This window comes from Myotis lucifugus, unplaced genomic scaffold, assembly GCF_000147115.1.
Source record: "Myotis lucifugus unplaced genomic scaffold, Myoluc2.0 scaffold_121, whole genome shotgun sequence".
In the NCBI taxonomy this organism is placed as follows: domain Eukaryota; kingdom Metazoa; phylum Chordata; class Mammalia; order Chiroptera; family Vespertilionidae; genus Myotis; species Myotis lucifugus.
This window is the reverse complement of record NW_005871169.1, coordinates 2,002,974-2,021,199: the sequence shown is the minus strand read 5'-3', so window position 1 is coordinate 2,021,199 and position 18,226 is coordinate 2,002,974. Positions and strand designations below refer to the sequence as shown.

Below are 18,226 nucleotides of genomic sequence, written 5' to 3'. Positions count from 1 at the left end.
CTAACAGCATCTTGATAGGCCTTCTTCACTTAAGAAAATCTATTTTGTAACTTCCCTTTTTCCTTAACAATATGTTGTGGGTATCATTCTTGTTATTACATCTTTTTCTGCTGTGTCATTTTTATTGGGTGAATAATATTCCATTATATGAATGAACCATGATTTATGAAATTATAATGTAGTTGGTGTGTGGATAGTGCAGGGAGTCTGTGTTGAGGGGGACCCTGTGCTGTGTATGGGAGTGAGAAGCCACTCGGCGAGGTGACTAGCCAAGCAGAGGCTGGGGACAGAGAGAGTTATGTTCGCAGCAGTTATGCCGCTGGATGACGACAGCTGAGTGATATCAGGATGATGACTGCAGTGTCCTCAGAAGACCCTGAGCATCTGCACATGCCCACACTCCTTGGCAACAATGCTTTCCAGAAGAAAGGGACGATTATGGACTGGCTGCACATGCAGGCAAATACACAGGAGGTCGTGGGGGATTGTACAAACAGGGTGGCAAGAGAGTTTGGCCACATAAGGGATATCTGCATAGTCAGAAACGACTTGCTAGAGGTGAGATCAACAGGCTATTTGAGTAGAAAACATCAGAGCTCCTCAGAGGAGTTGGTTTCCACTATCACATCAGTAAGAGGTGCCAGAGATGGTGTTGGCAGTGTAAGGTTTTCAAATAAATCTGCTCACAGTGGCCCTAGTCCAGTTCCTTCTGTGCGGTTTCTTTAATACCCAGAGACTTGGGCCAAGTATGGCAGGACCTCAAAGCATAATGCTATGTCTTTAGGTAAAATGCCTAGATGTACAATTTCTGGCTTAAAGTATATGCAAGGCTTTAAGGTTTTTTGATGTGTCAATCAATCAATGGCTCCCTCCAAAGAATGCCCTACTTTACCTTCTAAACAGCAGTGTCAGAAAACACCTGTTTCTCCTCGGCCTTGTAACATTAGATGATTTATTCCTTTTCATCTTTGCTAATTTCACAGGCAAAATAGCATCTTAATGTTTTTATAATCTGCTTAAATCAGTACTTATGTTGCATATTTCTCATAGATTTATTGGCTATTTGTGATTTTAAAAAATCATATATTTATATCCTTGATCTGTTTTTCTGTTGACACATCCATTCTTTGTTTTTTTTAAAGTTCTGTAAGTAGTAAGAATTTTAAGCTTTGTATGTCCTAACTTATCATATATTTCAGGGATATATGCCTCTTAATTTCATTATGGTGTTTTTGCAATAGGAAAGGTTTAATTTTGATACAATTCAGTCTATTAATATATCCTTTATCTCTGTCTTTTGTGCTATGCTTAAAAAGTTTTCTTTTTACTTCAAGGTGATATAAATATTTACCAATTATTTTATCAAAAATATATATTTTTTACTTTTTAATTGAATTTATTGGGGTGACATTGTTTAATAAAATTATATAGTTTCAGGGGATAATTCTATAATACATCATCTGTATGGAGTATTCTGTGTTCACCTCCCCAAGTTAAGTTTCCTTCCATCACCATTTATCCTCCTTTTACCCTCTTCTACCTCCCTCCACCCCCCTTTTCCTCTGGGAACCACCACAGTGTTGTCTGTGTCTATGAGGGTTTTGTTTTGCTTTGTTTTTTTTTCTTAATCCCTTCACCTTTTTCACCTAGCCCCCCAAACCCCCTCCCCTCTGACAGCTGTCAGTCTGCTCTCTATCTGTCTGTTTCTATTTTGTTTGCCAGTTAATTTTGTTCATTACATTCTACATATGAGGGAAATCTTTGGCATTTGTCTTTCTCTGGCTGGCTTACTAGTATTTGCTTAGCATAATGCTTTCCAGGTCCATCCATGCTATCACAAAGGGTAAGATTGCCTTCTTTTTATGGCTGAGTATATTTCATTGTGTAAATGTACCACAGCTTTTTTTATCCACTCATCTACTGATGGACCCTTGGGCTGTTTCATATCTTGACTATTGTAAATAGCACTGCAATGAGCATAAGGGTGCCTATATTCTTTTGTATTAGTGTTTTGGGTTTCTTTGGCTATATTTCCGGATTTGGAATCACTGGGGTCATAAGGCAGTTCCACTTTTAATTTTTTGAGGAAACTCCTACTGCTCTCCACAGTGGCTGCACCCTGCATTCCCACCAACAGTGCACAAGGGTTCCCTTTTCTCCGCATCCTCACCAACACTTGTTGTTTGTTGATTTATTGATGATAGGCATTCTGACAGGTGTGAGGTGATAACTCATTATGGTTTTAATTTGCATTTCTCTGATGATTAATGTCATTGAGTATCTTTTCATATGCCTATTGGCCATTTGTGTATCCTCTTAGAAAAAAAAGTGTCTTTTCAGGTTTTTTGCTCATTTTTAAATTAGATTGTTTTTGGTGTTGTTTTATGGGTTCTTTATAAATTTTGGATATTAATCCCTCATCAGATGTATCATTGGTGAATATGTTCTCCAATTCAGTGGGTTGTCTTTTCATTTTGTTGATAGTTTCCTTTGCTGTGAAAAAAACATTTTAGCCCTAACTAGTTTGGTTTAGTGGATAGAGTGTTGCCCTGCGGACTGAAAGGTCCCAGGTTCAATTCTGGTCAAGGCCATGTACCTTGGTTGTGGGCACATCCCCAGTAGGGGGTGTGCAAGAGGCAGCTGATCAATGTTTCTCTCTCATTGATGTTTCTAACTCTCTATCCCTCTTCCTTCCTCTCTGTAAAAAATCAATAAAATATATTTAAAAAAACATTTTAGTTTGATGTAGTTCCATTTGTTTATTTTTTCTTTTGTTCCCTTTGCCTGAGGAGATATATCAGAGAAAATATTACTATGAGAAATGTCCCAGATTTTACTGCCTTATGTTTTCTTCTAGGAGTTTTATGGTTTTGAGTCTAACACTAAGTCTTTAATCCATTTTGAGTTTATTCTTGTGTGCAGTGTGCAAAGGTGGTCTAGTTTCATTTTTTTGCATGTATCTGTCCAATTTTCTCAACACCATTTATTAAATAGACTATATTTTCCCCATTGTATGATTTTGCCTCCTTTGTCAAATATTAATTGACCATAAAGGCATGGGTTTATTTCAAGGCTTTCCATTCTGTTACATTGATCTAGGTCTGTTTTTATGCCAGTACCATGCTGTTTTGATTACTATGGCCTTTTAGTATAGTCTGATATCAGGTAGTATGATTCCTCCAGTTTTGTTCTTCTTTTTCAAGATTGCTGTTGCTATTCAGGATCTTTTGTGGTTCCATATAAATTTTTGGAGTACTTGTTCTAGGTCAATGAAATACACCATTGCTATCTTGATAGGAATTGTTGAATCTACATATTGCTTTGAGTAGTATGGACATTTCATAATCCTCACCCAAGGACATGCTTTGAAAGAGGAAGAGAGAGAGAGAGAGAGAGAGAGAGAGAGAGAGAGACAGACATTGATCATCAATTGGTTGCCTTTTGCATACTCCCTGGCTGGGATCAAACCCTCAACCCAGGTACATGGCCTGACTGGGAATTGAACCAGCAATCTTCTGGTGCTCAGCCAACTGAACCACTCTGGCTGGGCAATATGGACATTTTAATGATGTTAATTATTCCTATCCATGAACACAGTCTATACCTTTACTTATTGGTATCTTCTTCAGTTTCTTTCTTCAGTGTCTTGCAATTTTCCAAATACAGATCTTTTACATCTTTGCTTACATTTATTCCTAGGTATTTTATTTTTTTGATGCAATTGTAAATAGGATTGTTTTCTTACTTTCCCTTCTGGTGGTTCATTATTGGTGTGTAAAAATGCAACTCATTTCTGGATATTTATTTTATATCCTCCTACTTTACTTAATTTATTGACCAGTTCTAGGGGTTTATTGGTGGAATCATTAGTGTTCTCTACATACAGTCTCTTGTCAAATGCAAATAAGGACATTTTTACATCTTTTTTCCACTTTGTATAGCTTTTATTTTTTTCTTCTTGACTAATAACTGTGGCTAGAACTTCCAGTACTATGTTGAGAAAAGTGGTGAAAGTTGACATCTCTGTCTTGTTCCTGATCTTAAGGGAAATACTTGCAGTTTTTGCCTGTTGAGTATGATGTTGGCTGTGGGTTTGTCATATAAAGCCTTTATTATGTTAAGATATGTTCACTCTATTCTTTGCTGAGAGTTTTTTTAAATAATAAATGGGTGCTGGGTTTTATAAAATGCTTTTTCTGCATCTGTTGATATGATCATGTGGTTTTTATCCTTTCTATTGTTTCTGTTTTGTGTCACATTTATTGATTTGTGGATATTATACCAACCTTGTACCCCAGAATAAATCCCACTTGGTCATGGTGTATGATCTTTTTAATGTATTGCTGGATCTAGTTTGTTAATATTTTGTTGAAGATCTCAGCATCTATGTTCATTAGGGATATTATCCTATAATTTTCTTTCTTTGTGGTGTCTTTATTTGGTTTTGGAATAATGCTGGTCTTGTAAAATGAGTTTGAGAGTCTTACCGCCTTTTGAATTTTTTGAAATAGTTTAAGAAGAACAGGTGTTTCTCAAAAATATTTTATATTTAAATATTTAATGAAGAGGTTGGATTCTCTGTAGGGTAGGAACTTATTCATTTACAGGCAACTAATAAATTAGATATGATCATCAGTATATTTATTTATTTGATCTGGCAAAGCTTTTAGATATCTGTCTTTATTGTATTTCTGTCCATTTCTCCTGATAATTTCTACCATATAAAAAGCACTTAATAGAGTGCTTTAAAAATATTAATGCCACCCTAGCCGGTTTGGCTCAGTGGATAGAGTCTTGGCCCATGGACTGAAGGGTCTCGGGTTCGATTCCAGTTAAGGGCACGTACCTTGGTTGCAGGCAACCAATCAATATTTCTCTCTCTCTCTGTCTTTCCCTCTCCCTTTCACTCTCTCTAAAAAAATATATCCTTGAGTGAGGATTAACATCAACAACAAATATATGTCAATGCCAATCATAGTCACAACAGATGAATTGAATTAGAATCTCTGGTGATGGGACTTGGACATACGTAGATTTTTAAAAAGAAAACTTCACTGAGTTCTGACATATCTCACATTAAGATCTGGCTGGTGGTTGAATGTCATGAATCAGGAGGTTAGGGTTCCATTCCTGGTCAGGGCACATGCCCAGGTTGCAGTCTCAATCCCCAGTAGGAGGCATGCAGGAGGCAGGTGATTAGATGATTCTCTCTCATCATTGATGTTTCTGTCTCTCTCTCCCTCTCCCTTCCTCTTTGGAATCAATAAAAAAAAATTTTTAAAGAAAGCAGTTGTTCTCAATTTGGGCTGCAGATTATAATCACCTGAAGCAGCGGTTCTCAACCTGTGGGTTGCGACCCCTTTGGCGGTCGAACGACCCTTTCACAGGGGTCGCCTAAGACCATCCTGCATATTAGGTGTTTACATTACGATTCGTAACAGTAGCAACATTACAGTTATGAAGTAGCAACGAAAATAATTTTATGGTTGGGTCACAACATGAGAAACTGTATTTAAAGGGCCAGAAGGTTGAGAACCACTGAAAAGGGCTTTAAATTCCTTTTTTTTCTAGATGGCACCCCAGATAATTAAATCATGATTTGGGGAAGTGTGTGAGAACTAGGCAGTTGTGCAGTGTGATTGGAGTGGATGAGTAAAAGAAACAGGGGAAATTTGCACCTGATAACCCCCCAATATCTTTGTGAAATAGAAGACAGGTTATCTGCTGAAAACCATGGTGATGCATGAACAGGAGCGAATCTGCAATACGATGGGCAAGGTTTGGAGTCACTGCTGTGGGGAAGGGAGACAGAGTCGGTCAGGGACAGTGAGATGCATAGCTGAACACCGATAAGGATACAGAGGAGGGTGGGAAGCAGGATTTTGTCCTGGGTCCAATCAAGATTCTGTGATTTTTCTTCAATGATACTCAGAAATCCAGGCATTGACTGTAGGACTGATCCCAGTTGGGAGTTTTTAGAGCAGGAATGGGAGAAAGAAAAGGATCTATTTCTGAGTTATTTTATCTTGTTATTAATTTACCAAAACATAATTTCTTAAATGAATGGCAATGATGATTTTTATTGAATGTCTGAGCTATTTCCAGTGAATCAACCACCACCTATTAAAATATATGCAGGAGTTTCTTACCCACAAGGTACCCACCAGAACCACCAGAGGGGTTGTTTCTATTTTTTTTTAATTATTTTATATTTTTTTTTATTGATTTCAGAGAGGAAGGGAGAAGGAGAGAGAGCTAGAAACATCAATGATGAGAGAGAATCATTAATCGGCTGCTTCCTGTGTGCCCCCTACTGGGGATCGCAGCCAGCAATCTGGGCCTTTGACCAGAATTGGACCTGGGACCCTTCAGTCCATAGGCTCTATCCACTGAGCCAACCCGGCTAGGGCCAGAGGGGTCTTTTCAAAACACATTGGCAGAGCTCTGCCTACTGATCAGCAGCACATCAGGGGGCAGCTGTTGGACCGCAGCATAGATGACTGACAGGCCTAGATGAGCCATTTCTGGCTCAAAGAACGTGCAAGGTTTCAAGGCCTGGCATCTGTAACTTTTTAAAAGGTCCACAAGCAATTCTGATGTCCACCCTGAGTGAGAGCCCTTGATTATAGGAAGTAGGAGGAACTGAGATGAATAGCAAGTTAAAAGCAGAGAGAACACATCTAGATTTTTAAAGGGACCTGCTTTCCAGGTTTCCTTGAAATGGAACTCATCACACCTCCAAATAGAATGTGAGAGATTCCACAGAAGGTAAAAGAAAAGAAAAAGAAAAAAGGATGCTGATTTTCTCTGGAGAAAATGAATAGCATTTTGAGTTCCCCTTTGCTTCTTTTTAAGAAAAAGCTTATTATACAATATGAGCCCAGTGTGTGAGCTGCGTTTCAATAATGTGTTTTGCAATGTGTTTAGAGAGTACGTATGAGGAACACTGTGTTCAGGGACATGCCAAGGAGGGGGAGTATTTCCTTTCATATCCTCCCTTAGCTATTCAGAAGAGGGAAGTTTCAGGAATCTGTGTCAGTTCTAGGATTTTTACCCCCTTCTCAGGAAATAAGTAGCCACTTCCCAGACGGGAATGAGAGAAGGGTAGACTTCCTGATTTACACATCTCAGCGAGGTACAGCTGTCAGGATAGGTCAGTGTGGATTGGGCAGGAAACTATATTGCAATGATCCCAAAAGACATAGAGCATCCAGGGTTCTCAAATCAGAGATTTTACATGATTTTAAAGATTTGGCAGTTGGAAAAAAATTGAACAATTTTAGGATGTAGTGTCAGATTCTTGAGAGTTGCAAAATAAATGTTTAAGGGAGACTTTAGAAACAGGGAAACATGAAGGTAGCATGCGTACTTTATAACATCAAGCCGTGTTCTTCATATCATTATTAACCCACAAAAGTTTATGGCCCCAGTTTGAAATGAGAAGCATAGGTCATTAATTTTCAGAATCTAGATTTTCTTGTCTAGAATGGAAGCGAGTGAAACCGGTTGCTGAACGGATGGCCGGCGCAATGTGCACACCCTTGGTCTTTTGTCTACGTGCTGCGTGTATGCATAGTGGGGTCCTATGAAGAGGAGCACCGTTTTGCTCAGACTCTGCTGCTACGTGCTATTTGAGGGCCCCAAGTCCCCTGGGTGTGATGGGGTTTTCGAAGGCTGCTTCCTGTGAACTCATAAGTGCTGTCTCCTCGGAATCACACTCTGGCACTTTTGTCCCCTGATCGCTGACTGCTGACGCTGCCCGTGTCTGGGAAGCCTTTGCAATGCCTTGAACCACGGCTGCGGCTATCGGTGTCGTCTCCCTCCCGTTGGTGTCAGCCCAAGTCCTGCTGGGCTGTGCAAGTGCCCCACCGCGCAGGCATGCCCTCCCGGGCCCAGAGCCATGTTACGTCTGAGCTACGCAGGTCCCCAGGCTGCCCTGCCAGGAGCTCCTCACATCCTCCAGGGCTCCTTAACCGAATCGGTCCTATGGGCTTCTTTATTTTTATATTTTTTAAAATATATTTTTTATTGATTTTCAGAGAGGAAGGGAGAGGGAGGGAGAGAGAGATAGAAACATCCGTGATAAAAGAGAATCATTGATTGGCTGCCCCCTGCACGTCCCACACTGGGGATTGAGCCCACACCCCAGGCATGTGCCCTTGACTAGAATTGAACCTGGAACCCTTCAGTCTGCAGGCCGACGCTCTATCCACTGAGCCAAACCAGCCAGGGCTTCTCCGGGCTTCTTTAAAGGGCTCCACCCAGGGCCCAGGCCAGAGGCTGTCGGAGTCTCAAAATCCCTTCCTCTTGGCTTGGGGGGTGAGGATGGGGGCATAGCTTTTGCTATTTGGCCTGGTTTTATGCTTTATTATTTTTTCAGATTCATTGAAATATAACATTGTATAAGTTTCATGTTATAATGACAATGTGATGATATGCTACACTTCTATATTGTGAAATGATTACCACAGTAGGGTCAGTTAACATATCCAGCACCTCACATAATTACCATTCCTTCTTTTTTGTGGTGAGAACGTTTCAGATCTACTCTCTTAGCAAGTTGCAAGTATGTAACAGTTTTCTTAACTATAGTCACCATGTTGTACTTAAGTCTTCAAAACTTATTCAGTTTATGACTGGAAGTTTGTACCCTTTGATCAACATTTCCCCATTTCTCCCACCCCCCAGTCCCTGGTAACCACCACTCTACCTCTGTTTCTATGAGTTCAGCATTCCTAGAGGGAAGATTGTTCTTTCTTTTCAGAGCATAGTGGTTAGACCACCGTGGGCAAACTACCGGCCGCGGGCCGGATCCGGCCCATTTGAAATGAATAAAACTAAAAAAAAAAAAGACCGTACCCTTTTATGTAATGATGTTTACTTTGAATTTATATTAGTTCACACAAACACTCCATCCATGCTTTTGTTCCGGCCCTCCGGTCCAGTTTAAGAACCCATTGTGGCCCTCGAGTCAAAAAGTTTGCCCACCCCTGGGTTAGACACTTTATACACCTACAATTGTTTTTTTTTTAATATTTTATTGATTTTTTACAGAGAGGAAGGGAGAGGGATAGAGAGTTAGAAACATCGATGAGAGAGAAACACCGATCAGCTGCCTCCTGCACACCTCCCACTGGGGATGTGCCCGCAACCCAAGTACATGCCCTTGACAGGAATCGAACCTGGGACCCTTCAGTCCGCAGGCCGACACTCTATCCACTGAGCCAAACCAGCCAGGGCTACAATTGGTTCTTATGCTTTAGCTTACTTGCTTTAGTGTAGATTCCCCAACCCCCCAGGGTGTCCATTGCGCCCTCCTGCCAATAGACTCCAGAGCAGTTATTTCTGCATCTTTTATTCAGCAAATCTTTATGAAGAATCTGTCCCATGCCAGGCACTCTGTTAGGTGCTGCAGGTACCAGGGCGACTGAGACCAGCTCACGGTCTCGTGGGCAGAGTAGTACATCAATACAGCACACGAACACATATGCACAAGCTGAGGGAAGTGCAGTGAAGGCAGCGGATTCACTCATTCCCTCGTGTCTGTCTTTGCCGCCCAGCTTGGGTTCAGGCTTTGGTCTGTATCTAAGCCAGGCAGGTCAGACTCAAAGGCTAACACGGGCCAAATAAACAAGGTTTAAGTTTATGTGAGCCACAAAAAAACCCCAAAAGCTTCAATTTTCTTAGAAACGTAGTTTATTTCGATAGAGACATACTGAATACAAAGGGCTGAAATAAACGAGTAATCGTTAACATAAAATAATGGGACATTTTAATAAAAATTAATATTTTTTCTTGAACATTAACTTACTAGACACTGAATAACTGCACAAATTAATAAGCGTAACGCAAATAAACCTATTTTTCTTGTTCTCCGAAAGCGAAATATTTCCTGTTGCGCACACCAAACAAGTCAATACAAGACTAATGATGTGGCAATCAGCTGCTAAAATATCCACTGCTAGTGTTAGTGGAGAGAAATGGTGCACCTGTGCGTAAGGGAAATGAATGCAACATGATTATAGTAACCAGTCATTAGTGAACGTTGTAGTTCATTATTAATAATTATGTATAACAGGATATTGTAAAAATTAAGTTACGAAATTTTATTAAAATGTTTTTTACATACCGTTATATTGACTGCAAAAATATTCATTGCGTGTCACATGCAACCGTGAGTTTGACATGCTTGATCTAAGCCAGTGATGGCGAACCTTTTGAGCTCGGCATGTCAGCATTTTGAAAACCCCTAACTTAACTCTGGTGCCGTGTCACATATAGAAATTTTTTGATATTTGCAACCATAGTAAAACAAAGACTTATATTTTTGATATTTATTTTATATATTTAAATGCCATCTAACAAAGAAAAATCAACTAAAAGAATGAGTTCATGTGTCACCTCTGACATGCATGTCATAGGTTCGCCATCACTGATCTAAGCACTTAACTAGCAGAGGCATTGCAAACCATTTCAAAGTCTAGAGTTATTTATGTTTGGAAATATATGCTTTTCAACATTTGACCTTACTGTTTATGTTTCATCTAAATATACTCAATATCATACTATATATCATACTATATAAAAATACATATTATATTTCATATTAATGATTACTATCTCAATTAGCATAATTAACACAATTATGAATTATGGTATCTATTATAATATATTGATATGAATATATAAAAATAATTTTTCTATTTATATATTGTAAATCAAATCACATTCTCTAGTCTAAACACATATCAACTAAGGAGAATGTCAGAATATCCCACATGAAAAAGTGAAGATCAAAAATTTTAGATTAGAAAATTTTCTCAATCTTCAAAAATGGAATATTTAAAAATCTACAGCACTATCAGTTTTTAGCAATTCTTGTCCATGGTTAGATGAGCCTACAATTTCACATTGCCTAGAATCCAGAAATGATACGTTTATTTATTGTCAGATTGATGCAGTGCCTGACAGGGAACTGAAAGTGGGTCTTAGGGCTTGTAAATTTACTGGATAACAATGTAATGCCTTCCTTAAAGTTGCCACAACTCTATGTATGCCCATGGGCTGTTCCAGAAAAGATGATGGGTTGAATATTTGTCTTGAATTCATCATTATTATTATTTACCAGAGGCCACAGTACACAACATTTGTGCACCAGAGGTGGGGGGGGTGGGGGGGGTGGCGGGGGGAGTCCCTCAGCCCAGCCTGCGCCCTCTTGCAGTCTGGGACCCTTTGGGGGATGTCCACCTGCTGGCTTAGGGGCCCGTGGGAGCGGGCCTAAGCCAGCAGGCAGAAATCCCCCGAGGGGTCCTTAGTGCTGCCTCAGAGGCAGGAGACACTCCTGCCACCACGCCAGCCATGAGCCTGGCTTCTGGCTGAGCAGTGCTCCCACAGGAGCACACTGACCACCAGGGGACAGCTCATGAGTTAAGCATCTGCCCCCTGGTGGTCAGTGCACATCATAGCGACCAGTCGTTCTGGCGTTCAGTCAATTTGCATATTGGGTTTTATTATATAGGATTATTTACTAGAGGCCCAGTGCACAGATTTGTGCACCAGTGGGGTCCCTCAGCCCTGACCTGTGGGGATTGGGCCAAAACTGGCTCTCTGACATCCCCCAAGAGGTCCCGGATTGCGAGAGGGCATAGGCAAGGCCGAGGGACCCCACTGGTGCACGATCAGGGCCAGGGAGGGACCGTGGGAGGGCTCCAGGGCATGTCTGGCCCCTCTTGCCCAGTCCCTATTGGGGCCGTCTCATCCAGTCCCATTTGGGGCCGGCTGGCCCAGGGAGGGACTGCAGGATGGCTCCAGGGCATGTCCGGCCCATCATGCCCAGTCCCAATTGGCCAGACCCCAGCAGCAAGCTAACTTACAGGTCGAAGCGTCTGCCCCCTGGTGGTCAGTGCATGTCATAGCGACTGGTCAAAAAGTTGAAGGGTCGGACACTTAGCATATTAAGCTTTTATTATATAGGATTGGTGAACACTTGCCTCTAATTTTGAACACAAGCAGCAGTGTTTGGTCAATACTTACTAGTAAACAACTGTCTCTCTAGACCAGTGGTTCTCAACCTTCCTAATGCTGTGACCCTTTAATACAGTTCCTCATGTTGTGGTGACCCCCAACCATAAAATTATTTTCGTTGCTACTTCATAACTATAATTTTGCTACTGTTATGAATCATAATGTAAATATTTGATATGCTATATGTGTTTTCTGATGGTCTTAGGCGACCCCTGTGAAAGGTCATTCGACCCCCAAAGGGGTCACGACCCACAGGTTGAGAACCGCTGCTCTAGACAGAAAGAAAGCCCTGATTTGTAGAATTTCCCCCTTATGTCTAAATCATTAGCATTTAACTTTCTCTGGAACATTTTCCTCTCAGAAAAAAATGGATATGGGGTACTTTTAATAAAAAATAGCCAGAATTTTTCTGAGTAATTCTATAATTTGATCTTCTAGTTGTTATGAACTGAGTAACAATTTCTTATCAACTCCCTCGGCTACCTCAAGAGCCTCTTTGCTGACTTCACCATGGCTTCCCTGGCTCCCCTTACTTCTGTTCTCCTTATCTTCAGTGGTTCTCCATGGAGCTTAGAATAAAATACAAAAACTTTATCATGGCCTTAAGGGTCTACAAAATCTGACTCAGCCACAGCCAGTGTGGTCGAGTAGTTAAATGTTTGAGGTTCACAGTCCAGTCTCTCTACTTGCCAGTTTTGTGACCTTGGGAACAATTGTTAATTTCTCCATGCCTCAGTTTACTGATCTTTAAGATGGGAAAATATAGTATCTACATCATAGAGTTTTCATAAAGATTAGGAGAATTAATGCATAGAAAGGGCTTAGAACAGTGTTGGTATATAGAAAACTTAAATATTAGCTCCTCTGTGCTGCTCCAGCCCCTCTCCAAACTCTCATTCAATCATTCTATGTGAAAGATATTTACATAAGCTCTTCCTACTGCCTGAAAAGTTCCTTTCTCAATTCTTCACCCCATTCCTACTTATTCTTCATGTCTCTGCTTGACTGTCACTTCTCAGGTGAGCCTTCTGACACCCTGTCTAATTCAGACCCCCTGTGATAGTGTCTCATCACAGAACCGACATCCCTTTTAAAGTCCTGCCACAATTTATGCTGAGTTTATCGACGTGATCACAGGAGACAGAGTGGTGGAGGCAGGGACTGTTTCCACATTGCTTGCTACATCATTATCAATGCCCAGCCTAAGCTTGGTACAGCACTGCAATCTGTCTGCTCATATCAGATGCGAGCCTAAACACCGCCTTCTTAGTATCAGCTTCATTTCTGTCTTGATTTTAGGTACTTTTCCTTGAGATTCTTCTCTTTTATTCCTGTGTGTGTGTGTGTGTGTGTGTGTGTGTGTTAATCCTCACCTGAGGATATTTTTTTCCATTGATTTTTAGAGAGAGTGGAAGGGAGCGGGAGAGACTGAGAGAGAAAGAGCTATGTGAGAGAGACACATTGATTGGTTGCCTCCTGCACTTCTGCACATGCCCCGACTGGGGCCAGGGATCAAGCCTGCAACCGAAGCACATGTCCTTGACTGGAATTGAACCTGAGACCCTTCAGTCTAAAGGCTGACACTCTAACCACTGAGCAAACTAGCTAGGGCTCCTTTTTTTTATTTTTACAAGAAGAATACATACTCACTCTAGAAAATTCCTCACTACTTACTTGTTATGTTGTGCTTGTGTTTCCCCTGTAAGCCACCTAAAACTTCTGGGAAACAAGTTAGAGAGAAATAACTCATTTATAGAAATAATAGAGTAAAATAGATATGAGTTTCCTACTTAAACATTTATCTGTTGCCTCAAAATTACATTTCCTTAATTGTTTAGCTTGCAGAGTGAAGGCACACAGTTGTTTTGTCAACTGGCACCCTGTGTGAGGAACTACACAGAATGGCTGCTGTTTTTAGTTTTCATTGGGCAATGTGAACCTCGAAGGGAGCGAGTGGATCTCTTTCTTCATGCTGATGTCTTCTATGGGTTTTGCACAAAGCAACATTGCTTTACCCAAACAGAACACTAACAGCTAACAATAATCATACAATGAATTCCAGCTGTAAGTGGAACTTTAAAAAAAAAAAGTAATTCAGAGGGAAACTAATCATGGAGCCAAGGAGAATAGTATTAAATACATGGAAGTTTACATTGCCTGGGGATAAATTTGCTGGTCCATTCTAATGACCAAGTGATTTCTTGATTTGTTCAACTTTATCATAACCTCTGTGAGGCCGGTAAAGCTTTCCAGCTAATAACTCTAGTGCTTCTCTCTTGGAAAGAGGACAGCAGAGTCCTTGTATCCCCAAACCTAAACCGGCCTCTATGGAACTGTGGAGAGATAGGAAGCTCCAGGCTCATATTTCACCAAACATACATGGATTGGGGCTTTAGCATTTCATTAAGAATTAACTCTGGCTAAGAATTCATTGTGCATCCAACAGCTCACATCTACAGATATTCAGATTCTTACTGACTGTTTAAAAGTGTTAATGTGTCACTTCTTAGATTGCCACTTCCTGGTGTTGAAACAATGCTGAATTGGCAATCATCTTCCAAAGCCCAAATTATACACAGTCTTCTACATGTTGAAAAAGGAATTTGGCTTTTCCTCAAACAGCTTTATCTTCTAAGAGAGGTGAAGGAGAGTTCTCTAGGACATGACATACCCTAAGTAACATTTTTTATATTGATATCTTTTTTGTAAAATGAGAGCTTGTATGCCAGTGGGCATCTGATTTTAAAAAGGGATGATTTTATGAACATTAAAATAATAATAATCCTATACTAGTATAATAAAACCCTAATATGCAAATCGACCAAATGGCCGAACGACTGGTTGCTATGATGTGCACTGACCACTAGGGGGAAGACGCTCAATGCAGGAGCTGCCCCCTAGTGGTCAGTGTGCTCCCACAGGGGGAGCGCAGCTCACGGCTGGTGAGCGCAGCAGCGGTGGCGGGAGCCTCTCCTGCCTCCGCTGTAGGCGGGCGGTAAGGAGCGAGGGGTCTCAGACTATGAGAGTCCCGGACTGCGAGAAAGATGTCTGACTGCTGGATTAGGCCCAGGGAATGGGCCTAAACCAGCAGGCAGACATCCCCTGAAGGGTCCCAGACTGCAAAAGGGCGCAGGCCGGGCTGAGGGACCACCCCCTTAAGTGTATGAATTTTGTGCACCAGGCCTCAAATTAGTATATAATTAGTATGTAATTATATAATTAGTATATAATTTTCTCTCTTACTTGAGTATTATTTATTAAAATGATACTCATTCATGCTATGGTGACAGTGAAGGTTGGTAAAGAAGTTTCTAAGTGTCATGGATCCTGCATTTATTTATGAATGATTCATACCAGAAGTAAGTAATATTTCATCAATAATTTAGATTATCTTTTTGGTTCATAAATATACTCAACCCACAGTTAAAAAATTTAAATAGTTAATAGTATAAAAAGAAAACAGATTTATTTGTCATTTAAACAGTACCTAAATACAGTAATCAAACATTTTATTAATCTTTAATCACAATAATTTAAAGTGTTTTACTTTAGCTCAATATATTTCAACATATTTTTATTGATTTTGTTTCTTTAACTTTTATAGATATTCAATCTAATGACTCCCTTTAAATTTTATTTTATCAAGTAATATGGAAGCTCAGAATATTCAGAGTAAACTTTGTTAAGGCCTGATAAATTCTCAGCAACAAAAATGACGCTTAAGTGGATAAATGCTTAAAAAATAACGTGCTATACCTTTTTCATGTATAAAAACCATACCATCAACATTGTTAGTAAGTCTTGAGATTTGAGGATCTCTTCATAATCCCCCAACCTCAACACCCACGTGAACACAGAGAGGTGTGCACATGCGCGCGCGTGCACACACACACACACACACACACACAATGTAATGTTGATGAGAAAATGCCGTACTCATTTAGATGACTGGTATGTTGACCAGGCATAGTCTGTGGCCACAAATAAGATGCTTTTAGTCTAACCAATGTTCAAAAACTTTGGGGAAAAACAGGTTTCAAACCTTTTTTAAAAAGTTTATTTTGTAATTACAGTTTGCATTCAATATTAGTTTGTATTAGTTTCAAAATATTCATGGGGATGTAAAGAACAGCCCAGAGAATATAGGTTTAAAAATCTTGGATTCAGAATGTCACCCATCACTAAGACTTGCTCATGGTTAAAGAGCACCAAACTCCGAGCCTGAAGATCCGGGTTGTAGAGAATTCTGTGGGCCTCTTATTAAAGGACTAGACTGGACCATTGTACTTTGATTCCACCACTTAGCCAGATTCCTCTGCTTTTATGATATCTGTGTGCTTATAGTTAGCACATGATATGTGGCCTCTAGGTAGGTAATAGCCGCCATAAAGTTAAGAGTTTGTCAGTTGGGGTCCGACAAGTCCGGGTGTGGATTCAGCTCTGCTCACTCATTACTGTGTAATTGAATTTAGGTGTTATTCTACCTCTCCCCCACCCCCCTTCCATGTTTATAAAATGGGAAAATGGGACAGTGATCTCTATCTCTCAACTTCCCTGAGGATTTACTGAGAGAAGATGTGAAAATGCTTAGCTTAGTCACCAATAATGGCTCTTGCTGTGAAATGGTAAACATGACTTAGGATCCACAGCCAGGATCCAAGGACATGAATTTTGCCTATTTTTTTTCCATATGCGACCCATTGCTATCTTGAAATTCGATGTGTAAAACAGATCTCAAGTAAGAGATTACTTACAATTTTATTTTTCCATTTAAAAAATAAAACTGTTTCAAGTTACATAAACGTTAAAATGTAAAACAAGTAATATAAACCTGTTGCAGGTAATGAAGATACGCACATCCGTGCCACCACGTTGCAACGCATAAGAACCGTGACGGATCAAGTGAGGCCAAATGAAGGAAACCCTGCGACTCCCCAGCCAGCCCCGAGGACCAAGGCCCCGGCCCTGGCCCTGGCCCCGGCCCCGGCAGCCACAGCGCAGAGCCCGGCCCCTGCAGAGGCCGGAGCCCAGGAGCTCGACTTCCAGTCCCCAGTCCTGAGAGCCATGTCCCGGCGGGACGCTCGCGCGGAGATTTTCCTGTGGAGCTTTGTGCTCTGGTCTGACACCATCGAGATGGTGCGTGTGGCCGGCCACCAAGCGGTGTACAAGTCAGCCTGGCTCTACCCGGTCTATCTGTTCAGTTTCATCTCGCTCCTTCGCATTATATTCACGCCCCAGAACCCCCTGCTGAATTCCCTGGGCGTCCTGCTCCAGGATTTACCCTTCATTTTTGTCAGACTTGGCTTAATCATCGACCTGGGGACTATCACACCCGTGCTGGGCCTCTGTAAGAATGTGCTGGTGACTCTCTCTTACGGTTACTTCAATTACTTAACCAAATTCAGGATTTTCTCCTCCTTTGAATTGTCTTCATTTTAAAAAGAAATTGTAATATAGTTAAGCCTCTTTATTATGCATGTGGACACATGTGTAATCTTATTCTTTTCTGGGGTATATGTTTTTGCACTATATAAAGAAATGAAACTAGATCGTAGAAAATAAGCTATTTTTTTTAAAAAAAAATGGTACCATCAGGTTTTTTAAGTGTGTATAAATGGTGCTAAATTTAAGTAAATTTATGTCCTTATAAGTTGACTCCCCTGCATCTCTAGAAAACAGTAGTTAATTTTAGTTAGTTTTGTGTACTGCACCTTTCTTAAAACACTCTTCAATAAAGCCTGTAAACCAAATGAGAACATGTTTCCCCACTAAGTTCAAGAGTGAGATTTTTCTTATTTAATTAATCATATTAAATTAAATATCACTACAGGAATTAAATAATTAAAATTAATTTCTAGAAAATACACCTGGAGTTATTGAATAATTTTTAGGTTATACTTTTTAAAAATCTGAATTGTAGTTTTAGGGTCTCCTTCAAACATGGAATTATGTTCTTCATCCTACTTTGATAAGTGTATTTTATGTAATTAATTGATTTCAGCAGAGAAAGCAATTCTGTTGAACAGATATTTGTCTCACTTTAAGGCTTAGCTTTTTTTATGAGTACTAAAGTACTAACATAAAGATTGTTTAATATAGTAAATTCAAGGCACATCAGCAATACCTAGATAAAATTTTATAATAGGAAGCCATAAATTTGAGATGTAGATATCAAAGCAAAAGAATATTTTGGGGAATCTGA

General features: G+C 40.2%; 1 protein-coding gene across 1 annotated transcript in view; it reads left to right on the top strand.

Annotated features, from left to right (window-relative positions):
- TMEM236 (transmembrane protein 236) overlaps nucleotides 1-17,575 on the top strand; it is a 39,541-nt gene extending 21,966 nt beyond the window's left edge. Inside the window, exon 4 of the mRNA XM_006093729.3 lies at nucleotides 16,865-17,575. Within this exon, the coding sequence (XP_006093791.1) occupies nucleotides 16,865-17,463 (599 nt within the window). The 3' untranslated portion in view covers nucleotides 17,464-17,575. The remainder of the gene's footprint in view (nucleotides 1-16,864) is intronic.
- The last annotated feature ends 651 nt before the right edge of the window (nucleotides 17,576-18,226 follow it).